Source organism: Bombina bombina, chromosome 2, assembly GCF_027579735.1.
Source record: "Bombina bombina isolate aBomBom1 chromosome 2, aBomBom1.pri, whole genome shotgun sequence".
Lineage (NCBI taxonomy): Eukaryota > Metazoa > Chordata > Amphibia > Anura > Bombinatoridae > Bombina > Bombina bombina.
The window spans coordinates 475,015,488-475,042,008 of record NC_069500.1 but is presented as its reverse complement, the minus strand read 5'-3'; the positions used below and the strand labels follow the sequence as shown (position 1 = coordinate 475,042,008).

Below are 26,521 nucleotides of genomic sequence, written 5' to 3'. Positions count from 1 at the left end.
CACCTCTGTGTAGCTTAGCTACATTATATGAATGATAATATTATTTAAATAAAACCTATATTTTTATTTTAAAGTCAATTTAAAGGAGTCTGACAAAAAAAAAATGAATAAGAAACCAACTTCCATGAGTAAGAAACAGAATTTCACGAATAAGAAAGAGCTTGAATAAGAAACCAACTTCCTTTTCGTGGTTGGCATGGTAATTAAAGCGAGGTCCTTCCGTATTGTGTTCGCTGTGTCTTTTGAGTGTGTGCTGCTCTATTTTCGTCTCTCCGGGCATTAGTGCTGCAATTTATTGGTTCCGTTTGACGCTGTCAGCGACAGCGTTGTGCGGGATGCTAAACGTTGCTTCCTGGGCCTTAGACGGAAAAGTCGGCTTATTCAACCACCGAGCGCCTGCTGTAAGGTCTGGAGCCTGACAGAGTTTGGAAGTTAAGGGTGAAAGAGTGACAATGAGTTTGAGAAGTCTTCTAGTGTCATGAGATTATGGGCTAAACAGGCCATAGCTACATCCTACATCTACAGCCTGCCCTGACTTGCACTCCTGATATAACAGGGCGAAATGAGTGCAATCTTAGTACCAAGGTGACCTCACAGGACCATAGATAACGGCACTAGAATACATCTTTTCAGTTATTCGGTTTATTTAAATACGTCTTCCGCCACTGTTTATAAGAGAGCACTACCTAAACTCTGATCGTGAACTTGAAAAACTACAGGTGATTCTGACTAGAACTGTAGGGCATGGAAGTCATACGTGATGGCTTCTGATTTGTTTTGACACTTGAAGAATATGTTCAGGTAGCAATTTAACAGTGATCATCAGTGAAGTGTTTCACTTTACTGTAAGTTTCTAGTCCTTTATATAGAAATACGTTTGAAAGCATTGCTGGTGTAGCTAGCATTCCTTTACATGAAAATAAAACAAAACTCTATAATAGCTGCATCATTCTTTCCAATGTTCACTGAGGAAAAGTTTATTTATTTTACTTTTTCATTTGAAAGTTAAGGCTACATTATTATCTGTTTTTTTGTTTTGATTTTTTAATTTCTAAATCTTTTGGAACCAGAGTTAAGCAGAGCAGTTACTCAATTCTAGAGTGCCACATCTCCCAGTTAAAATGTATACAAAATACTTTGTAATAAATTATTTAATAATGTGTAGTAAAAAATGGCAAAATACTTTGATTTAATTTACTCAATGTTCCTGTAATTTAATGCTGAAATTGTAAATTTCCAGACACTTCACAAGCTTAACCCTGCAACAAATCGCTTCTGCTGAGGTCAGAAAGGGGTAGATATAATACAAAACAATGCAAGTTTTACAAATAAACTACACTGGCAACCCTTGTCTACTCCAGTAACAAGTCCAAATTGCTCTTTCCAATGAGGCAAGTACTGGGCAAGTTTAGCCATTGATAAACAATGCAGAAAAAAAAAAAGTGTTTTAATGTTTTCAGAAAATGTTCGCTCTGCTGTTGTATTAGAGTATTGCATTTCTAGAAACAAATGTATGTCCATTTAAAGCTATAACACAGAATTATGTTGCTTCTTATTTTTCTTGAGCATAAACATTTTAAATATGCAAATGTATTACATAATCATATTTTCTAATATTGGTGTACATCCCACACAGTGTTTTCTTTTTAGTGTAATCTTATAACTTAATTTGTCTTGTGGTGTGTTACACACACACACAAAATAAATCTATAATGTTTAATTTTATTAGTGCACCAAGATTGTCCTAAAACAAGTACACAAAAAGATGAAATTACTGAATGAGAGAATGTAGACTTGATATGTAATTATGGCATAAAACCCCTCAAACAGTAAGGACATTTTATTTCCTAAACTGCTTTGGAGACTGAATTGAGATGTGCATCGTGTTTGCAAGTAAACTCTACAATAAAGTGCAATCATAAATATTATATGTTCTTTTTATTATTATTTTGTTTCAGGTGTAAAATGATGAAGAATTGGGGTATGATCGGTGGCATTGCTGCTGCTTTGGCAGCTGGAATTTATGTTCTGTGGGGTCCTATCACAGACAGAAAGAAATACAAGAAAGGTAAGATAAATTATACACGTTATCCCTGTGATTTTAGGATATATTTAGTATTGCATTTATTTTTTAGCTACAATCAAAGCGACCTTGTCGATTTTGTAATAAGTGGTGTAACTAAATATGCCTTATGAAAAGGGATCCGTTCTGTTCTCACGGTATACTAGCATTGAGCTTTATAGTTCAGTGTTGGAACTCTACTTCTATGATCATAATTGCTTTCTTCTCTTGCTGTCCTTTGTTGAAGAGTAAATCTATATAAGCTTGTTGTAACTGAGGAATGTCCAATTTCTTCAGCACTCTATGGCAACAGTGTTTGCAGCAATGTTTTTTGTAATGTAAAACACGTTTATGGATGACTTTAGTTTAGTATGTATTTTGTAGAACTAAGAAAAGTTATATTACATAAGCTTTTTTTATTTTTATTGTGAATCAGTCAAGTTGTTTTAAGTATTTTAAACAGCTTTCATTTAAATTAAATAATGCATACATTATAAATTATTTTTAGGTCTTGTGCCTGGCCTGTTAAATTTGGGAAACACATGTTTCATGAACTCTCTGCTTCAAGGTTTGTCTGCTTGCCCATCCTTCATTAGATGGCTGGAGGAGTTCACAGATCAGTATAAATCTGAGCAGAATTCAACGGTTCGCCAGTACCTCTCAGTTACTTTACTGCGTCTCCTAAAAGGTATGGACTTGATTATACTGTGTAATTAAGGACCCCTTCCTAAATTGTTTACTTCTATTGTTTTCACTGTCTATTAGTTCTGTAAAATATCCAAACCTATGAGTGCTCTATAATGATACATTTTACGGAGTAGATCTAGATTTTGATTTCTGGAACCAAATACCTGATTTAAAGGGACAATACTCATATGCTAAATCACTTGAAACTAATGCAGTATAGCTGTATAAAGCTGACCGGAAAATATCACCTGAGCATCTCTATGTAAAAAAAAGAAGATATTTTACCTCACAACTTCCTCTGCTCAGCAGAATTAGTTCTGTGTAAAAAGTTATACTCAGCTGCTGCCCAGCTGCAGGTAAAAAAAAATAATAAAAAATGAAGAAATGAACAGCAGCCAATCAGCATCAGCAGTGCTGAGGTCTTGAACTCTTTTACTGTGATTTAATTTGATTTGACTTAACTCTCATGAGATTTCATTGTAAACTTCCTTACACTGAATAGGGAAATAAGATGAGTGTGCATGTAATCTCGCTCCTTCCGCTGTCCCGGGACAGACATACTGATTTGTTGCTTAGAAGTCTTTTACAATGGGATGTGGCTACTGAGGAATTTTTGAGGTAAAATATCTTTCTTTTTTACATAGAGATGTTCAGGTGATATTTTCTAGTCAGCTTTTTACAGCTATGCTGCATCACTTTCAAGTTTTTTAACATTTGGGTATTATGGCCCTTTAAGGAAGAAAAGGATGTCAACCATTTTTACAACCTTTTTCTGGTTGTTCCTCTTTAGTTAAGATACTCAGTTACCTCACAGTCCTATTGCATCTCTTTAACAATTTGTATTTCTCACGCTTTTATCTCCCCCATAACTTTAAATAAATATTGCTTTTGTCCTGGAAATAAGCTTCACTTTGCAGCAAATCAAACTTATCTTCTGCCTATGAGAGCTAATAAGCTTAGAACAACTGTCCAGAAGTGGTTGTGATTTTGCTACACCTACCCTATAAGGGGATTTCTGTGGTTAAACACAGTACTGGAAGCATATCTTGCCCAGAGTTCTCTGGTGCATTGGTAACAATGTATACAGAATACTTTTGGGGAAAATAAAGCATGGATTCTTGCACACATCTAATTGGCTTTACAATATTTTTTGGGCTTTTTTTTATCTTCACCATAACCAATGAATGTATAATTTTGGAGTAAAATTGATTTACTTTGATGTTTGAATGTTTCCTTTTTCAGTTTAAGCCTTGGCTTGTTTTTGTCTGCACTTTTTTAGCCTCTGCATCACCTGTACTCTTTTCTTTAGCACTGTCTAATCAAGAGACAACAGAGGATGAAGTGCTGGATGCCAGTTCCCTTCTAGAAGTCCTGAGAGCTTACAGATGGCAGATCACCTCCTTTGAAGAGCAGGTTAGTACCACTTGCAAAAATTAGAGTCTTAGCAACTTTTTCTGTCTTTTTCATGAAGACACAAAGAGTCCGGTCTGTATGTAAACGTGTGTGCGCAGAACCTGTTTTTCTAAAATGTTGCTTATTTTCATAAAAGAATATATTTTGTTTAGGATAATATAATTTCATATTTTCTTGACCTGCCATGTAAATGAGAAACAATTATAGTTTAGCAGTGGTATTCACAACTGATAGTTGAAATTGTATAGAGCAAGACCTGACAAAGACCTGCTTCATAATGTAGGAGCCAATAGAAAAATTTAGGAGCCCAACTGTTTTTTTCTCCATTTTATATAGGTTTTCAATTATATAACTTCGAAACAAAATATGAAATTGTGCGGAAATTTGGGAGGTTTGGAACTATTACTAGTGGCAGCAAAACTGCCTAATTTCAATTAAATTGGTCAAGGCGTTTAAACAGATAGTAAATCAAAAGTAAACTTAAATTTATTAGGGCATGACATTTTAAACAACTTTCCAATTTACTTATTATATTTCGCTTAGTTCTCTTGGTTTCCTTTGTTAAAGTTATACTGAACCCCAAATTTTTTTTCTTTCACGATTCAGATAGAGCAGTGTTTCTCAAAAATTTGGTAGCAAGTACCCCGTAGGCATATAGTTGTTTCCGTTGTACCCCAACTATAGCACAAATATTATTTATCTTTTATACAAGCAAAAATGGAAATCTTGTGTATCACTTGATTTCACAAGCTTGTATCAGATATATTATTAAAGTAAATATATGGGAATCAGATTTCACAAGCTTGTATCAGATATATTAATGAAGTAAATGTATGGGTATCAGATATATTAATGAAGTAAATATATGGGAATCGGATATTTGTTTTATATTTTTCAGAATTAATATTTTGCAATATTACAACAGAGAATAATAAACACATACAACACTGATACATATAGTCCATTGACATTATTAATTATATGCAATTAATGTGCTTCTACCATTAAAAAAAGAGAAAAATAAACTATATTATATGATGAAACTATCTATACTGCATGATGAGGAAAGCAATTTTTATGGTACCATCTTTCTATTTCCAATAACCATTTGATAAATCTGTTTCATTTTATTGTGTCCCACAGTATGATGCACTTTACCTCTATCACTCTGGCACTTGTCTCTGTGATACTTGGTCACAGTAATACACTTTGTATGTTCATATCAGTGAAGCTCAACACCAGCCCTCATATGTCACTGACAAGCCAGAATCTAAGGTTTTACTAATCTGAGGTGAATCTGATTGAGCAGTGGTCCAACCTAGGCAGGAAATTACTCACGTGTGGGTAGAAATGAGAAACAAAGCCTTCTTTGATAGGTCAACAATTGATACATCAGGTAAAAAGTCACTTTTATTTTTGCAAAAAGTTATTGTTAGTCCCTGGAGTACCCCTTGCTAATGCCCCAAGTACCCCTAGGGGTACACGTACCACAGGTTGAGAAACTAGGGCATACAGCATGCAGTTTTAAAGGGGTTATGAAACACACAAACGTTCGAGAGTCCACAAGCTAGTTACTGATGGGATATACATTTCTACTAGGAGGGGGCAAAGTTTCCCAAACCTGAAATGCCTACAAATACACCACCCACCTCACTCATACCTCAGTTTTAAAAACCTTGCCTCCTCAGGAGGTGGTGAAGCATGATGTGCTTGATTTCTTAATTGAAAGGCGCTTCTAAGCATATTGAAGCCCAGTTCCTATCTAAGTGCAGTGCTTGTCTTAAGAGATGTGAAGGGAGTATTGCCTGACGATACCATGTTATCTATGGGAAAACTTTTCATAAGGCTCTCTGTAAATCGGTCGCAGGGATTTATCTGCTGCCTCCCTTTATAGATCGACAATATACTCTTGTACCGTTACCTCTGCTGATATGTCTCAGTACTGTTTTGGCTGTCTGCTATATGTGGATGGGTGTCTTTTTAACAAAGACACTCAGCTATGGATTAGGCACCTTTTAAGTAAAGTTGTTATATATATTGTGTGTGTGTGTATGTGTGTATATATATATATATATATATATATATATATATATATATATATATATATATATATATGTATATATATATGTGTATATATATGTATATGTGTGTGTGTTTTTTTTACAACTATGTCTCAAACTGAACCTGCCTCAGAAGTTACTATAGAAACTAATCTGCTTGAACATATATCTACAAAAAGATAAGTGTGTTTATTGTTAAAGGCTGATCTGATTTCTTCAGCTCAATTATGTGGCTATTCTTTTCTATGAGTATAAATGTTATCACTGTTAAAGGGACCTATAATACCTTCTAAAAATTGTTTGAACTAACTTATACTTACTAATAATAACAAACTAAGCATTAACCCCTATCCTTGATGCTCAGTTTACCCCAAACAGTTCATGAAGAGCATCTTCAATCAGACTGCTGATCCGGTGCTTGGTAATGCTATGTATGCTGCCATGTTGTAATGCACGTTGCTCACGTGAACAGCAGTCAGGTGATGTGCATGGCAGATAATTGTATAAATCAAGTTCAGAATGCTCCCTCACTGTGGTGCTAATTGAGTGCTGTATAAACATCATATGTGCCTCATATTTATATAAATAAACATTCAGTTTGTCCATTCATTGTTTTAAAATCAAAGCAATCAAAACTTTCTGCATTAGAAATACTTCTGCACTATTGAGTGCACAGCTAGAGGAATGTTTGTTTTAGCTAATAGCAGGCTACACCGGGAGGAGGAAGGAGAGGGAGAGGCATGCTCCGTGTGAAGAAGGAAGGCAGCTGAAAAACTTACATTTTAATTGCCAGAAGATTTATGCACTTAGTGCAATAGCAGGCTACACCGTGAGGAGTGGGGAAGAGGAAGGAGAGGCATGCTCCGTGGGGAGAAGGAAGGCAGCTGAATAACGCTGTATTTACATTTTACTAGAGGATTTATGCACTGTGTAAGCATCTTTTTAATGTCTAGTCCATAAAATGGCTTATTGTCTTTTGAAGTAAAATGTAAATACAGCGTTATAATTCAGCTGCCTGCCTTCTCCCCATGGAGTATGCCCCTCCTTCCTCTTCCCCACTCCTCCCGGTGTAGCCTGCTATTGCACTAAGTGCATAAATCTTCTGGCAATTAAAATAGTTTTTCAGCTGCATTCCTTCTTCACACGGAGCATGCCCCTCCTTCCTCTTCCCCACTCCTCCCGGTGTAGCCTGCTATTGCACTAAGTGCATAAATCTTCTAGCAATTAAAATGTAAGTTTTTCAGATGCCTTCCTTCTCCCCACGGAGCATGCCCCTCCTTCCTCTTCCCCACTCCTCCCGGTGTAGCCTGCTATTAGCTAAAACAAACGTTCCTCTAGCTGTGTGCACTCAATAGTGCAGAAGTATTTCTAACGCAGAAAGTTTTGATTGCTTTGATTATAAAACAATGAATGGACAAACTGAATGTTTATTTATATAAATATGAGGCACATACAATGTTTATACAGCACTCAATTAGCACCACAGTGAGGGAGCATTCTGATAATCCTCTTAACTTTATTTATACAATTATCTGCCATGCACATCACCTGACTGCTGTGCCTGTGAGCAACGTGCGTTACAACATGGCAGCATACATAGCAGCATTGAGCTCAGCATCACCATTCTGTTTGACAACACTCTTCTTGAATATACTGGGGGTAAGCTTCACAGACTGCCTAAAAATCCTTTTTTACTAGATTTAGAGTACATTTATGAATTAAAAGCAGAAGTTAGTTTGCAGAATTTGCAGCAGGTGTTTAGTGTCCCTTTAATAATTTCCAGTCTAAATGCAGAGGGCATTTCTGGAGTAATTAAAGATTTTATTGCTACAGCCATAGAGAAGGCTATGTCTGCTATTCCGCCTTCAAATAAATGTTAAAGGGTTTTGCATTATGTTCTTAATTCTAGTGAATTTTGTACTGACCGACAGCATACTGACGTATCTTCTACTGATGGGGGTTCCTCTGATTCGGAGAATCTTACATCAGAGATGAACAAATCTTCTTTTTTGTTTAAACTTGAATATATTTGTCCCCTTTTTAAGGAAGTATTATTTACTTTAGAGATTGAGGAGCATGAAACTCCTGATGATAGACCTAGTAATAGTTTAAATTCTGTATTTAAGACTACTGTTATTACTCCTAGTAATATTCCAGATGCTATCTCTAATCTCATTGCTAAAGTATGGTCTAGGCCTGGTACTTCTTTTAACCCTACTACTAGGTTTGAAAACGTGTATCCTTTACCTATTGCTAATTTGGACGTTTTGGAAACAGTCCCTAAAGTTGATGGGGCTATTTTCACTCTTGTCAAAGGTACTACCATTCCTATAGAAGACAGCACTTCTTTTTCAACCCTTTAGATCAGTGCTTTCCAAACTGTGTGTTGTGACACATTAGTGTGTCAGCGGCCGTGTGTAGGTGTGTCCCTGCTTCAGCACCAATTTTTTATTTAAATTTTTTTTTGTTTTCCACCTGCACGCTACGCATATCACGTGATTGATACCTAGTGGGTTACAGATCATCTTAAGCTATTGGCGCAGCACAGCGGGAGCTAAAACTATTCCCATTGGCGGCACATTAGCTCCTGACTGCACGTGTAGTCTTCTACATGTGTAGTCAGTGAGTGGGACAGCAGTGTGTTTGCAGCCCGGGCAGTGGTCAGTCGGACTCGCAGAGCTCTGAGGGTGGCAGCTTAAACGCTGAGCTGAAGTCAGAAGTCAAAGTGTTGTGTTTTTTTTTGCAGCTAGCTCCCAGTAGTGCACTGCTGCTCCTGCTCTTGATATATGGATAGGAAGTGGAAGCTTAAAAATGCTTGATGATAAAATGCAAGTGTTTTTATCTAATATTCCATCAAATATTCAGAAACTGTGTTCAACTAATTAAAATAGTAGCTATTGGTGTTATTAAACTTCTTTTTTTTATTTTTTTATTCTTGCACATACATACTGTTACTTGTAAATACATTTTGTTATTATATAATTTATGTATTTGTCCGTATCTCTTAAAACAAGTTAGTTTAACCTCCTATTTGCTAGTACAACTGAATTACTGTGTCGTGAAATGATGTAGGTCTAAAAAGTGTGTTACCAACATGAAAAGTTTGGAAAGCTTTGCTTTAGATAGAAAATTTGAATCTTATCTTTTGAAGGGCATATTGGCTATATTCTTAGACCATTTATATATATCGCTGATGTTGCTGCTGCCTCTCTATTTTATTTGGACAGTTTAGCTCAGCAGTTGTCTTTAAACATTTTTCTCTTATTTTAACATACACATCATTTTATTTGCAATGCTATCTTTTGATGTTGTGAAACTTAACATCAAATCTTTGTCTTTAGCTATTCTTACTAGAAGAGCTTTATGGCTTAAATCTTGGAATGCTGACATGGTATCTAAACAAGATTGCTATCGCTTTCTTTTCAAGGTAAAGAATCTTTTTGGTTCTCAATTGGATTCTATTATTTCCACTATCACTGGGTGGAAGGGAGTTTTTCTGCCCCAAGACAAGAATCTAAGGCCTAGATTTGGAGTTTGGCGGTAAAAGGGCTGTTAACGCTCCGCGGGCTTTTTTCTGGCCGCACCATAAAATTAACTCTGGTATCGAGAGTTCAAACAAATGCTGCGTTAGGCTCCAAAAAAGGAGCGTAGAGCATTTGTACCGCAAATGCAACTCTCGATACCAGAGTTGCTTACGGATGCGGCCAGCCTCAAAAACGTGCTCGTGCACGATTCTCCCATAGGAAACAATGGGGCTGTTTGAGCTGAAAAAAAACCTAACACCTGCAAAAAAGCAGCGTTCAGCTCCTAACGCAGCCCCATTGTTTCCTATGGGGAAACACTTCCTACGTCTGCACCTAACACTCTAACATGTACCCCGAGTCTAAACACCCCTAACCTTACACTTATTAACCCCTAATCTGCCGCTCCGTAAACCGCCGCAACCTACGTTATCCCTATGTACCCCTAATCTGCTGCCCCTAACACCGCCGACCCCTATGTTATATTTATTAACCCCTAATCTGCCCCCCACAACGTCGCCGACACCTGCCTACACTTATTAACCCCTAATCTGCCGAGCGGACCTGAGCGCTACTATAATAAAGTTATTAACCCCTAATCCGCCTCACTAACCCTATAATAAATAGTATTAACCCCTAATCTGCCCTCCCTAACATCGCCGACACCTAACTTCAATTATTAACCCCTAATCTGACGACCGGAGCTCACCGCTATTCTAATAAATGTATTAACCCCTAAAGCTAAGTCTAACCCTAACACTAACACCCCCCTAACTTAAATATAATTTACATCTAACAAAATAAATTAACTCTTATTAAATAAATGATTCCTATTTAAAGCTAAATACTTACCTGTAAAATAAACCCTAATATAGCTACAATATAAATTATAATTATATTGTAGCTATTTTAGGATTAATATTTATTTTACAGGCAACTTTGTAATTATTTTAACCAGGTACAATAGCTATTAAATAGTTAAGAACTATTTAATAGTTTGCTAGTTAAAATAATAACAAATTTACCTGTAAAATAAATCCTAACCTAAGTTATAATTAAACCTAACACTACCCTATCAATAAAATAATTAAATAAACTACCTACAATTAACCTAACACTACACTATCAATAAATTAAACACAATTCCTACAAATAAATACAATTAAATAAACTAGCTAAAGTACAAAAAATAAAAAAGAACTAAGTTACAAAAAATAAAAAAATATTTACAAACATAAGAAAAATATTACAACAATTTTAAACTAATTACACCTACTCTAAGCCCCCTAATAAAATAACAAAGCCCCCCAAAATAAAAAATTCCCTACCCTATTCTAAATTAAAAAAGTTACAAGCTCTTTTACCTTACCAGCCCTGAACAGGGCCCTTTGCGGGGCATGCCCCAAGAATTTCAGCTCTTTTGCCTGTAAAAGAATAAATACAATACCCCCCCCCCCAACATTACAACCCACCACCCACATACCCCTAATCTAACCCAAACCCCCCTTAAATAAACCTAACACTAAGCCCCTGAAGATCTTCCTACCTTGTCTTCACCATCCAGGTTCACCGATCCGTCCTGAAGAGCTCCTCCGATGTCCTGATCCAAGCCCAAGCGGGGGGCTGAAGAGGTCCATGATCCGGTCAAAGTCTTCATCCAAGCGGGGCAGAAGAGGATCTTCCATCCGATTGAAGTCATCATCCAGGCGGCATCTTCTATGGTCTTCCATCCGGAGCGAAGCGGCAGGATCCTGAAGACCTCCAGCGCGGAACATCCATCCGGACCGACGACTGAACGACAATGACTGTTCCTTTAAGGGACGTCATCCAAGATGGCGTCCCTCGAATTCCGATTGGCTGATAGGATTCTATCAGCCAATCGGAATTAAGGTAGGAATTTTCTGATTGGCTGATTGAATCAGCCAATCAGAATCTAGTTCAATCCGATTGGCTGATCCAATCAGCCAATCAGATTGAGCTCGCATTCTATTGGCTGTTCCGATCAGCCAATAGAATGCGAGCTCAATCTGATTGGCTGATTGGATCAGCCAATCGGATTGAACTTGATTCTGATTGGCTGATTCCATCAGCCAATCAGAAAATTCCTACCTTAATTCCGATTGGCTGATAGAATCCTATCAGCCAATCGGAATTCGAGGGACGCCATCTTGGATGACGTCCCTTAAAGGAACAGTCATTCGTCGTTCAGTCGTCGGTCCGGATGGATGTTCCGCGCTGGAGGTCTTCAGGATCCTGCCGCTTCGCTCCGGATGGAAGACCATAGAAGATGCCGCCTGGATGATGACTTCAATCGGATGGAAGATCCTCTTCTGCCCCGCTTGGATGAAGACTTTGACCGGATCATGGACCTCTTCAGCCCCCCGCTTGGGCTTGGATCAGGACATCGGAGGAGCTCTTCAGGACGGATCGGTGAACCTGGATGGTGAAGACAAGGTAGGAAGATATTCAGGGGCTTAGTGTTAGGTTTATTTAAGGGGGGTTTGGGTTAGATTAGGGGTATGTGGGTGGTGGGTTGTAATGTTGGGGGGGGGGGGGTATTGTATTTATTCTTTTACAGGCAAAAGAGCTGAAATTCTTGGGGCATGCCCCGCAAAGGGCCCTGTTCAGGGCTGGTAAGGTAAAAGAGCTTGTAACTTTTTTAATTTAGAATAGGGTAGGGAATTTTTTATTTTGGGGGGCTTTGTTATTTTATTAGGGGGCTTAGAGTAGGTGTAATTAGTTTAAAATTGTTGTAATATTTTTCTTATGTTTGTAAATATTTTTTTATTTTTTGTAACTTAGTTCTTTTTTATTTTTTGTACCTTAGTTAGTTTATTTAATTGTATTTATTTGTAGGAATTGTGTTTAATTAATTTATTGATAGTGTAGTGTTAGGTTAATTGTAGGTAATTGTAGGTAGTTTATTTAATTAATTTATTGATAGGGTAGTGTTAGGTTTAATTATATCTTAGGTTAGGATTTATTTTACAGGTAATTTTGTTATTATTTTAACTAGGTAACAATTAAATAGTTCTTAACTATTTAATAGCTATTGTACCTGGTTAAAATAATTACAAAGTTGCCTGTAAAATAAATATTAATCCTAAAATAGCTATAATATAATTATAATTTATATTGTAGCTATATTAGGATTTATTTTACAGGTAAGTATTTAGCTTTAAATAGGAATCATTTATTTAATAAGAGTTAATTTATTTCGTTAGATGTAAATTATATTTAAGTTAGGGGGGTGTTAGTGTTAGGGTTAGACTTAGCTTTAGGGGTTAATACATTTATTAGAATAGCGGTGAGCTCCGCTCGGCAGATTAGGGGTTAATAATTGAAGGTAGGTGTCGGCGATGTTAGGGAGGGCAGATTAGGGGTTAATACTATTTATTATAGGGTTAGTGAGGCGGATTAGGGGTTAATAACTTTATTATAGTAGCGCTCAGGTCCGCTCGGCAGATTAATGGTTAATAAGTGTAGGCAGGTGTCGGCGACGTTGAGGGGGGCAGATTAGGGGTTAATAAATATAATATAGGGGTCGGCGGTGTTAGGGGTAGCAGATTAGGGGTACATAAGGATAACGTAGGTGGCGGCGCTTTGCGGTCGGAAGATTAGGGGTTAATTATTGTAAGTAGCTGGCGGCGACGTTGTGGGGGGCAGGTTAGGGGTTAATAAATGTAATACAGGGGTCGACGGGGTTAGGGGCAGCAGATTAGGGGTACATAAGTATAACGTAGGTGGCGGTCGGCAGATTAGGGGTTAAAAATTTAAATCGAGTGGCGGCGATGTGGGGGGAGCTCGGTTTAGGGGTACATAGGTAGTTTATGGGTGTTAGTGTACTTTAGGGTACAGTAGTTAAGAGCTTTATAAACCGGCGTTAGCCAGAAAGCTCTTAACTCCTGCTATTTTCAGGCGGCTGGAGTTTTGTCGTTAGAGCTCTAACCCTCACTTCAGAAACGACTCTAAATACCAGCGTTAGAAAGATCCCATTGAAAAGATAGGATACGCAAATGGCGTAGGGGGATCTGCGGTATGGAAAAGTCGCGGCTGAAAAGTGAGCGTTAGACCCTTTAATCACTGACTCCAAATACCAGCGGGCGGCCAAAACCAGCGTTAGGAGCCTCTAACGCTGGTTTTGACGGCTACCGCCGAACTCCAAATCTAGGCCTAAGGGTAAATTTAAAGTTTCCAAACATTTTCGTTAATTTCGTCAGTTTAGAGAACAGACAACGACTCCAAGGCCTTTGGCTCTAATTGGAGACCATCTCTGAATTGGAATAAATCGAAGCCTTATAAGAAACCAAATCCTGCCCCTAAACCTCCATGAAGGTGCGGACCTCAAGCCAGCTCATCTGGTAGAGGGCAGACTAAAGCTATTAGTTTTTGGTCAGACTCTGTGTTTCAGATCTAGAACTTTATGGGGTAATTGTCCCAGTTTCACAGCAGGAGCAAAGATTGAGTTTTCATTCAAATCTCTTCATTGTACCAAAGAAGGAAAATTCTTTCAGACCAATTTTAGATCTGAAAACTTTAAATTGTTTTGTAAAAGTCCCAACTTTAAAGATGACTATCAGGACTATTCTGCCTTTTGTTCAGCAAGATCACTTCATGTCCACAATAGACCTATAGGACGCTTACCTTTTACATTCCGATTCATCCATTCACTATCGATTTCTGAGATTCTCTTTTCTAAACAAGCATTACCAATTTGTCGCTCTTCCGTTTGGCCTTGCAACAGCACCAAGAATATTCTCTAGAGTTCTAGGTGGTCTTCTATCTGTAATCAGAGAGCAGGGTATTGCGTTTTTTTTATTATTTTGACTATATCTTGATACTAGCTCAATCTTTTCATTTAGCAGAATCTCACACGAAACAACTTATGTTTGTTTCTTCAAAGACATGGTTGGAGGATAAATTTACAAAAGAGTTTCTTGATTCCACAAACAAAGGTCACCTTTTTAGGTTTCCAGATAGATTCAGTATCCATGACTCTATCCCTAATAGAAAAGAGACATTTAAGATTGGTTTCAGCTTGTCTAAACCTTCAGTCTCTATCATTCCCTTCAGTGGCTATGTGCATGGAAGTTTTAGGTCTCATGATTGCAGCATCGGACGCGATCCCTTTTGTTCATTTTCATATGAGACCTCTACAGCTTTGCATATTGCACCAGTGGTGCAGGGATTATACTCCGATATCACAACTGATATATTTAAATCCCAACACTCAGCTCTCTCTGTGTTGGTGTTTAAACCACCACCTTATTGTTCAAGGGGCCTCCTTTGTTCGTCCTACCTGGATTGTGATCACAACAGACGCAAGTCTCACAGGTTGTGTTGCTGTTTGGGGGTCTCTGACGGCACAAGGAGTTTGGAATCGTCGAGAGGCGAGGTTACCAATCAATATATTAGAACTCCACGCTCTCCGTATTCAGCATTGCACCAGCAGCTCTTGTGAGCTGCTGGTGCAACACCGCCCCCGGCAGATCAACCCGATTGTACTTGATCGGGTTAAATTGCGACGATGTCTGTCTGCCTGCTCAGAGCAGGCGGACAGGTTATGGAGCAGCAGTCTTTAGACCGCTTCTTCATAACTGGTATTTCTGGCGAGCCTGAAGGCTCTCCAGAAACACAGGGCTTCAAACTCTGTACGGAACTTGATAAATATGCCCCAATGTCACAACAGTGGCATATGTCAATCATCAAGGGGGACCCGCAGTCCCCTAGCAATGAAAGAAGTATCTCTAATACTTTCTTGGGCGGAATCCAACTCTTGTCTAATCACTGTGATTTTTATATACCAGGTGTAGACAATTGGGAATAAGATTATCTCAGCCGTCAGACTCTACATCCGGGGGAGTGGTCTCTCCATCCAGATGTGTTCTATCAGATTGTGCAGATGTAGGATCTTCCAGACATAGATCTGATGGCCTCTCATCTAAACAAGAATTTTCCCATATACCTCTCCAGGACCAGGGATCCTCAGGTGGAATTGATGGATGCTCTAGCAGTTTCAGGGTTTTACCAACCTGCCTACATTTTTTCACTTCTGGCTCTTCTTCCAAGAGTGATCTCAAAGATATAATGAAACAATCTTGTGTGTTTCTGATAGTACCAGCATGGCCTCACAGGTTTTGGTATGTGAACCTTGTCCGAATGTCCACTTGGTCACTTCCTCTAAGACCAGACTTTCTGTCTCGAGGCCCGTTTTTCCATCCGGATCTCAAATCTCTAAATTTGAAGTCATGGAAATTGAACGCTTGCTCCTTAGTCATAGAGGTTTCTCTGACTCTGTGATTAACACTATGATACAGGCTCATAAGCCTATTTCAAGGAAAATATATAACAAGGTTTGGAAAACCTATATTTCATGGAGTTCCACTCATGATTATTCTTGGCATTCTTTTAGAATTCATAGGATTCTACAGTTTCTTCAGGATGGTTTGGATAAAGGTTTGTCTGCCAATAGTTGAAAATGACAAATCTCTGCTCTTTCTGTTTTATTTCACAGAAAGAATGCTTATCTTCCTGATGTTCACTGTTTTGTACAGGCTTTGACTCGTATCAAATGTTATTAAAGGGACATAAAAGAAGTTGGGATAGAGACAAAATAATATAATATGTACTTTAATTACTTTACCTGCAAATGTATACTGCAGTGCCTCGCCATTAACCCTTTCTTTTTAGTTTCTGAATTGTAAAGCTCTAACTCCTCCCACACAATTCCTTTTATGGCTGTATCTATGTTTAGTGTTCTTTTGGTAAAATGCAAAAGTGAATAGGGATTATTTGTTGGAGCATGGGAACTCAGTTGAAATACAATGTCTGTGTCTAAACACTGATAAGAGGGGTGGAGTTAGCTGCTCCAGGCAGTTTAGCTATGTATTTCATTTTGCTTATTTTTGAAAATTATTTTAAAATACTTGCCAGCAATTTTTTATGCAAACTATTTTAAATTAATTAGCCCTTTTAGGATATGCACATATCTTAGCCTGTTGTATAGCACTTTAAAATCTATCTCTCCTTGGAGTCTAAATTTTGTATTAAAGACTTTGCAGGATCATCCTTTTGGCGAGTTCCTTATCTGATTTTCCATCAAGATAAAGCGGTTTTGCGGACTTAGTTTACATTTTTGCCTAAAGTTGTGAATTCTAACATTAATAGGGAAATTATTGTTCCTTCGTTGTGTCCTAATCCTAAGAATACTCTTGAAAGGTCTTTACATTCTTTGGATGTTGTAAGAGCTTTGAAATATTATGTAGAAGCTACTAAAGATTTCAGGAAGACTTCTAATCTATTTGTTATTTTGTATGGTTCCAGAAAAGGTCAGAAAGCCATTTCTTTGGTATCTTTTTTTGAAACTTCTGATTCACAAAGCTTATTTGGAGGCAGGGCAGTCTCCGCCTCAGAGAATAACAGCTCATTCTACAAGATCAATTGCCACATCTTGAGCTTTCAAGAATGAAGCTTCAGTTGATCAAATCTGCAAAGCAGCGACTTTGTCTTCTTTGTATACATCTCCTAAAATGTTACCATTTTGATGTTTTTGCTTTTTCAGAAGCAGCTTTTGGTAGAAATGTTCTTCAGGCAGCTCTCTGTTTGATTCTAGTGCCTATGATTTAAGTTTTTTGAATTTTTAAGAAAACATTATTTTTTTTATTTAATTTCTCAGCGAAAATAGCTGTTTTTATTTTATCCCTCCCTCTATAGTTACTCGTGGACTTCCACATCTTGGGTATTATATCCTATCAGTAACTAGCTTGTGGACTCTCGCCACCTATATGAAAGAAAACATAATTTATGTAAGAACTTACCTGATAAATTCATTTTTTTTTCATGGTGGCGAGAGTCCATGAGTCCCACCCATTTTTTGGGGGGTTTATGATTTTTTGTATAAAGCACATTATTTATCTTGTTCCTCCTTTTTTATGCTTTTACTCCTTATACACCTCACTAACTTGGCTATACATTAAACTGATGTATGAGTGAGGTGGGAGATGTATTTATAGGCATTTGAGGTTTGGGAAGCTCTGCCCCCTCCTGGTAGGAATGTTTATCCCATCAGTAACTCTCGCCACCATGAAAGAAATTAATTTATCAGCTAAGTTCTTACATAAATTATGTTTTTGTGATTTAGACAGAACATACCATTTAAAAAAAAACAAAAAACTTTCCAATTTACTTCTATTATCAAATTTGCTTTGTTCCCATGATATTCTGTGTTGAAGAGATACCTAGGTAGGCATGTGGAGCACTACATGGCAGGAAATAGTGCTGCTGCCAGCTAGTGCTCTTGCAAATGGATAACATTCTTGCAAAACTGCTGCCATTTAGTGCTCTAGAAATGGGCCGGCTCCTAAGCATATGTCCCTGCTTTTCTACAAAAGATACTAAGAGAATGAAAAACAATTTTATACTATAAATAAATTAGAAAGCTGTTTAAAATCGCATGCTATGCTGGAATCATGAAAGAAATGGTCTGCATGGCGCGCTATTGAAATTTATTTGTGTAAGCCTCACCAAGCCTGTGGCAGTAATTTGAATGCAGTGTTTTGTAACATGGCACAAGGGGTTGCTCCTGTTACCCTGATTTAAAGTCAGTGCTACTTTTGTCGTCAGGATTAATCTGTATCTTTATGCTTTTGCTCATCCATGTGTTGCTTAATCATGCAACCTTAAAGGGATATCAAACACACATTTTATTTTATTCATGATTTAGTTATAGAGCATGCAATTTTAAACAACTTTATAATTTACTCCTATTATCAATTTTTCTTCATTCTCTTGGTATCTTTATTTAAAAAAAGACTGAATATAAGCTTAAGGCCCATTTTTAGTGGGTAGATCTCGTTGAGCTGGTGATTTGAAAAGTAGATCCCAACACAAAAAAGTGTGGGCACCCCTGCTTTAAACAGTAATTCTAGATGAGCTCAGGAGTGTGCATGTGTCTAGCCATCTGTCAGCAGTGTTTGCAATAATGTTTGTAGCAATTTTATAATAGCAAACACTGTTGCAATACACAGCTAAAGACATGTGCAGGCTCCTACTCTATCATCCTACTTATAGCTTTACTCTACAACAAAGGATACCAAGCGAACAAAGCAAATTTGGTAATAAAAGTCAACCAGAAAGTTGTTTAAAACAGGGTGGATTTGATTTAAAGGGACACTGAACCGAATTTTTTTTTTTTAAATTTATTATCAAATTGTTTTCATTCTCTTGGTATCTTTATTTGAAAAGCAAAAATGTAAGTTTAGATGCCGGCCCATTTTGGTGAACAACCTGGGTTGTTCTTGCTGATTGTTGGATAAATTCAACCACCAATAAACAAGTGCTGTCTATCGGTGTGAACCAAAAAAATAGCTTAGATGCCTTCTTTTTCAAATAAAGATAGCAAGAGAACGAAGAAAAACTGATAATAGGAGTAAATAAGAAAGTTGCTTAAAATTGCTTGCTCTATCTGAATCACTAAATAAAAAATTTGGGTTCCGTGTCCCTTTAAATCAAATTGATTTTAATCATGATTTAAATCACTAGTTAGTAAGCCTCAATTTAAATCATGGTTTTCTATATAAATGTTTCAAATTTAGAATAATATCTTTTTAGGTAATTTTTAGTTATATCAGAAAATGACTGATTTAGTTATAAACCGTTAGAAATACATAGTTCACCTCTCAATTATTTCATAATTATCTATCTCCAATTTAATAGGTTAATCATTCATATTTCATTAACTTTTCAGCTGTACTTTATTGGAAGGAGAAAATAAACATGACCTCAATAATAACACATTAAATAGTTTAATTTAACTAAAGAAAAAATAATGATTACCTAAAGAAAAACAATTGAATTGTTTTATTTAACTAAACAATACCATTAAAAGTTTTACTTTCATTTTTACTGCTTGCCCCCTCCCTCTTCACAATTAGGTCCTTATGCAGATCTATTCCACTCCAAATGATCTTCTAATCACTGAGCTTCTTGAAACTTGGTAAGGGGTTGAATTTTTTTTTTGTGTACATAGATTTGCAGGGGTACAATGGGATTAAAGGTTCAGTAAAGTCAAAATTAAAATGTAATGATAGAACATGCCGCTTTAAACAAGTTTGCAATGTTTTTCTAGTATCTCGTTTGCTTTATTCTCTTGTTCTTTGTTGAAAAGCATGCATACGTAGGCTCAGGAACAGCAATGCACTACTGGGAGCTAGATGCTGATTGGTGTATGCACATGTATGTCTCGTCATTGGTTTACCGATGTGTTCAGCTAGCTCCCAGTATTGCATTGCTGCTCTTTCAATAAAGGATACCATGAGAATGAATTAATTTGATATTAGAAATAAACTGGGAAATTGTTTAAAATTGTATACTCTATCTAAATAATAAAATAAAAAAAATGGATTTACATCCCTATAACCCCTTAAGGACCAGCAATGTACCCTTTATATAGGTGGTCTTTTAATGGGGATTACATTACTAATAGCGCATGACCCGTGCTATTGTTAGCAAGGAAACTGACTGTGACATACATGGTACGTCGCTTTTGTTAAGGGGTTAAGGTCTATTTCTCAACTTTATATTTTTATTTTATATCATTTTGCGATGAGGAAGAGGCATGTTATTTTTGCAGACACAAATTCACAGTTTTGAGAACTACAAAACCAAGAATATGTGATAATATAGTCTAGGTAGAAAAATGCCCAAAATAATCTTACAGAAACTCTAGGAAAGCATGACATTTTGTATAGATTAATGGAAATGATTTACATAAAAAAAAAAAAAAATATTACTGTCATGAATATACAGCCTCATGCTACATAAATATCAGGATGAATAACACTTGGATTATAATGTATCTTAAATAGAAACTATCTTTAGATAGAGTTTCCCTTCAAAAAGCATTTTATTTAAAAAAAAATATATAATCTGATTTAAATAACATCATTTTTATCCACCCTGGTTTAAAATGGCTTGCTCCATCTGATTTGTAATTATTTAATTTTGACAGCAGTTTAACTTGTATTTAGCACAAACTTAGTTACATTGCTTTCCTGTCAGCTGAACAAGTGTGGGAACAAACTTCTCCTGCATACAACAGAAGAGATAAATCTGTTAGAACTGCAGATATAACACACATAGAGCATATGAGCCTCCATTACAATGTATTGGTGATTTGCTCCAGAAAGTGCTTTTTGCTTTCCGACTGAGGGCCAGAATACGAGTGGTGCGCTGTTACGTGTGAGAGAAAAGGGGTTTATTGTGGGTGTTTGTGTGCGCCAGGTTTATCACTCGTATTACATGCTGAAAGTTATTGCGATCGATTTGAGATCGCGTATCCTCAGAGCTCTGGTTAACTGTTTCGCAAAACAAAACAGTGTCACAAAACACATAAAAAATATATATTGCAAAGTGCAGTTACACTCAATAACGCTATCTGATAAAAATGATAATTAAAAATTGCACAAGAAAGTTATAAGGGCTCAAAGATGTCAGGTGTTAGAAAAAAGGTAGGCAAAGGGCTTTAACATAAATATACATACATATACATGTCTAAATATGTATATGGTTGTGTGTGTATGTATATGTATTTAATTCCCAGAGATGGTAAAGCACTCCTGGAAAATTAGATTAAAGGCTGTTAAAGCCTGTAGTGCCCAGGGTGCACTTCAAATGCACAATACAGTCCCAAGAAGTTGGAAGGCACTCACTGGGTCTTAATCCAAAGAATATTTCTTTATTGTGACATTTCGGGGTCACCCCCGTTCTCAAACAAGCATCATGCCGTTAAGTATATGAAAACATGTTAAAGCATATTTATGCAATATTCATATTTAATAAAGGTTTTAACTATGTATTTACTGTAAATATTTCACATTCCAATGTTATGCACATAGCAGAATATGTTCTAAGTATTTAAAAATAGATATTTCTATATATATCTGTATATATCTATACCTGTATGTGTGTGTGTGTATATATATATATATATATATATATATATATATATATATATATATATGTATATATATATATATATATATATATATATATGTATATATATATATATATATATATATATGTATATATGTGTGTATATATATATATATATATGTATATATATATATATATATATATATATATATATATGTGTATATATATATATATAATACCAAAATTCCATTATATATGTATTTATGAATAAATATAACATATTTTGCTATGTGAAGTACATTGAAATGGGAAATATTAGTATTTTCATTTCGTTTTTTTTGCTCAATTGACTTTTATGGGGGAATACGTTAACATGTGCGCAACATCCTAACTTTGTCCTTTTGTGCACATCTGGTTAGCGCTCGTGGAAAGACAGTTTACTTTGGACTTGTAATACTACCCGAAGCACGCAAAATGCTTACTTCTAGCGGAGTTAGTGCAGGAGTGTTAAATACCGCTCCACTTGTAATCTGGCCCTGAATTGGATGATATAAGTGTTTAGCATAGAAACTAGTAGTCGCCATTTTGTTTTCAGTTCACACCAAAATAGAAATGGTCAGTCAATAAACAATAGAAATAAATATTGTTTAAAACAATCCTTGTAAATTTGCAAAGTGACCATATAGGGCTCCATGTACTAAGCAGCGAAAGTTGCTCCGGAGCCCTTGCGGGGCAGGTTCGCATAAGCGAGCCTTTTTCCCGGGATGTAAGAAGCAATGGTCATTAGACCACTGCTTCTTACACTCTTCGCCACCTCTGAGGTGGCGATGGAAAATCAAAGAGAGCTTGCTTGCTCGCTCTCTGTGATTTAACAATCCCTTCTCTCACACGATTGGTCGCGTGAGAGAAGGGGCGGGCATTACACGTTCACTTGAGCATGTAATCATACAAAGTGGCAGTAGATCCTGTTTGCTGCCCGTATGTAGCGAAGGCGAGTGGACAGCCTCTTGAGTTGAGAAGCTTGTCTGATCGCTCCTTTGTATATGGGGACCATACAGTATAAAAGAGTGCATAGTCTGCACATTTTGACAACCTAAAAGATTTATTTACATGGGCTAGCAATGTTTTGGATCTGGGTAGTATCAAATAAAAATATAAAAGCAACACGACAAATTTTGTCTTGTGAGTGTATTCTATACTATTTTTATTAATAGTATAATATAGCACTTTAATCAAGTTTTTGCTGCGTATTTCCTGCTGGAAAATAAACTAGTGCTGCATATTTTTGCCGGCTGTCCTCTTAGAAACAACCTGAATATTTCTTCACATTTTATGTTGACCTCCAATTTTACTTTTATGTGTTTAACTGAAATGTAGAATGAATTACAAAGAAATGAGGAAGAGAAATCAAGACAATTTCCACCAAATGACAAATAAACGTATTATGTAATCATACAAACAGCAGAAAAACAGTAGAACATTCATAGATATACCTGCTAGTTGTTGACTAACAGTAGCTCTTGAGAACTGAACTGTTTTTGAATATTATAGTGTGTATTATAAGATAATGTAGTACATATCTAACTCAGGTAAATAGTAGTGGAGCATATAAAATGGCTACTGTGGAGATGAAAATAGGTTGTAAGGTAGTGGATAAACAACATAATATGAGGATTCAGAGTAATTCAAATAACTGCTATGCATGGAGTCCAGTTGCTGACAAACCAGTTAAACAACCAAACTGATTGTTAATATGAGCTGACATTTCTACCATTATGTAAAACTAATTTAGTGTTGATGTTTTATGTGTGTGGCACTGGTGAAGTCTAGGGTGGAAACTTCATTCATAGGATCAGCTTCTCCTACTTTGTAATTTAAGAAGCAACATTGACTTCCATTGTAATGGTTCTAAATTCTAAATGGCTGTGTGTATATTACAACAGTCATCAAGCAAATACAGCTCCCTCAGGTTACTGGCCCATCTTTATTAATGAGCAGTATACAGAATTTTCTATTGCCATTGAATTCTGTCCATATTTAAAGTGCCATAAAACATGTTGTGATCTGTGCATATCCTAAAAGGGCTAAAAATAGTTTGCATAAAAAAATGTTTAAAAATTGCTGGCAAGTATTTTAAAATAATAATTTTCAAAATGAGTTACATAGCCATGCTGCCTGGGGTAGTCTGATCCACCCCCCTTGTCAGTGTTTAGCATCAGAAACACAGGCATTGTATTTCAACTGAGTTCACAGCAGCTTATTTGCTTTTAGGCATGCTCCAGCAGATGAATGTTAAAGTCTTGCATTCTACCAAATAAAAGGTGGATATAGATACAGCCGTAGAAGGAATTGTGTGCTCCGCTTTGAAAACCCGATGTGAAAAGGTGATCTGTGAACACTTAGAAAAGAAGAAAGGGGCGCCTCATAGTGTATTTCAGATAACTTGTGCATAAAGGTAAGTGAAAATAAACTCACAAGATTGGTGGCACCATACTTTGACCGATGCTTGAAGGCAGGCTAGCACTTAACAGCGGCTAGCTCACTGACAAAAGGCTTGTTGTGGTGGGTGTAGTTTATCCCTCTACGTATTCCCAACTGCAGTTCCAAGGAGGCTCCAACGGTTTCCCAGCAAACAGCGGAAATGTTAAAGCGGAATGATTTAAAAAACAAAAACTGGACCAGGCCAGTAAAAGCACAATTTCCAAGTTTAAAAGTTAAAAACAATCCTTTATTGGCATTTGCAACGCGTTTCTCAACCACACACTGGTCGTTTCCTCAGGCAATAAAACGAATAAAAACAATGGTAATTTACATCTTTTTAAATACATATGGTATAATTAAGACCGGAAGTTGTACTTTTAAAATAACCAATTAGATACATTGTATCAGTCACATGCAATTGTTACATTGTGTCAAACGTGAATACATGATGTTGGAAATTTCTATAATACACATATGCTATATTTAAAAAACTTTTTTACAACTTTACTATACTTTCTAAAAAGAGACGTTACAACTTGTAAACCACCTGACCAGATTGTAAAATTATAGATTCTCAGGCCGTGATCTCTTAGTTTGTTTGTGATTGGTCATAAAATACATATAGACGATTATACCAATGATTGCGTTTACACTTATAATCGCAAAAAAAAATACTACCCCTAAAGACCCATCTGACCCACAAGACCAACAAAATAGATGGAAAAAAGTCCAATATAATAGGGGGAACAGATTTAGAGGCACTAATAATATTCAGAATACATTATCTAACCATGGGACTAGATATACTTGACATACAATCGCACTACACAATGGTCTAATAGACACACTCCACGTACAGATAATCATAATGTACACTGGTCCAATAGACAACATAACAATGATGAATATGGGAACAAAAAGAAACAATTTAAACAACCATCATATCAATCACACCAGGCTCAAAAACATACTGGCAATCAACAAACGCATTACAATTATGAAGCCAGCACTGACGTTAAGAACACATGAAGAACCCATAATATACTGGACCGAAGTCATTTGGCAACAGCCCACGGTCACCACAACATCACACCAATTACAACCAACATACATCTCAACATAACACATCAAATTAATATTCATCTCATACCAACAATGACCATGGTCAATACATTCATCACAACAGCTATAGCCGTTTGGCACCCAGACAAAAAGACCATGAGGTGGAATCTGAGAGACCCAGTACATTAGATTCTCCGTCTTTTTTTTTTTTTTTTTTTTAGAGGTAGGACCAAGCATGAGAATAGAAGGGTCAACCCCAAGATCAGGGAAAAGACCACATTTCACAGAAAATGAGGCTTCAGAGGCCGAGCCCTTACCGCCAAGAAAGCAAAATTATCCAAATTAAATCAGAGTATTTTCAATTTGTCTTCACACACACTTTCTATCAAAGAGAAAAGAGTCTTAAAGAGGGGTCTATTATATTGTCCACCCAGTCCCCAAGATTTTTGACATATTTGTGGATCTAAATAGTTTCACTCGCAAATTAGCACTTCAAAAATACTTTGCCAATCAAAAACTCAAACAAAATAAATTTGATAGACCAACAACTGGTATATACCAACTCACCAAGCTGACAGAGGTATTCCAAGCATTGTATCTGTCAGCCGTATAGAATCAGTCCAGGATTGGACCCAACTGCTAGCGTGAAAAAGATAAACACACGCTAGCACAGGACGTGACCCACTTAGGAAAAAATGAACAGGTTAATTTGTAGAAAAAGAAAACTGTACTCACAGATGCAGGTATTCGAATTGGAGTTTAAAACAGGCAGATGATACAGCAGTTGAGAGATCAAATGAAGCAGTGGACAATGTCCCTCTAATCAAGTACAAGGATGAGGCAGCAGATTGGTCAGGCAAGGCAATGGTCAATGTCCCTTTAATCAAGTAAAAGGATGAGACGGCAGGGTGGTCAGGCAAAGCAATGGTCTGTGTCCCTTTAATCAAATACAAGGGTGAGGCGGCAGAGTAGTCAGGCAAAGCAATGGTCTGTGTCCCTTTAATCAAATACAAGGATGAGGCGGCAGAGTGGTCAGGCAAAGCAATGGTCTGTGTCCCTTTAATCAAGTATAAGGATGAGGCAGCAGAGTAGTCAGGCAAAGCAATGGTCTGTGTCCCTTTAATCAAATACAAGGATGAGGCAGCAGAGTAGTCAGGCAAAGCAATGGTCTGTGTCCCTTTAATCAAATACAAGGATGAGGCGGCAGAGTGGTCAGGCAAAGCAATGGTCTGTGTCCCTTTTAATCAAGTATAAGGATGAGGCAGCAGAGTAGTCAGGCAAAGCAATGGTCTGTGTCCCTTTAA

At 36.8% G+C, this 26,521-nt stretch overlaps 1 protein-coding gene across 6 annotated transcripts in view; it reads left to right on the top strand.

The window, feature by feature from the left end:
- Window positions 1-297: 297 nt before the first annotated feature.
- USP30 (ubiquitin specific peptidase 30) overlaps window positions 298-26,521 on the top strand; it is a 168,493-nt gene continuing 142,269 nt past the window's right edge. The window contains exons 1-5 of one of the 6 annotated variants that reach the window (XM_053702132.1): window positions 298-585; window positions 1,241-1,391; window positions 1,959-2,068; window positions 2,571-2,750; window positions 4,059-4,162. In XM_053702132.1, the coding sequence (XP_053558107.1) occupies window positions 1,387-1,391; window positions 1,959-2,068; window positions 2,571-2,750; window positions 4,059-4,162 (399 nt within the window). In that variant the 5' untranslated portion in view covers window positions 298-585; window positions 1,241-1,386. Of the gene's footprint in view, window positions 720-1,240; window positions 1,392-1,958; window positions 2,069-2,570; window positions 2,751-4,058; window positions 4,163-26,521 lie in introns of all 6 variants that reach the window. The other 5 variants (XM_053702131.1, XM_053702133.1, XM_053702130.1 and 2 more) reach the window with 5 other exon arrangements.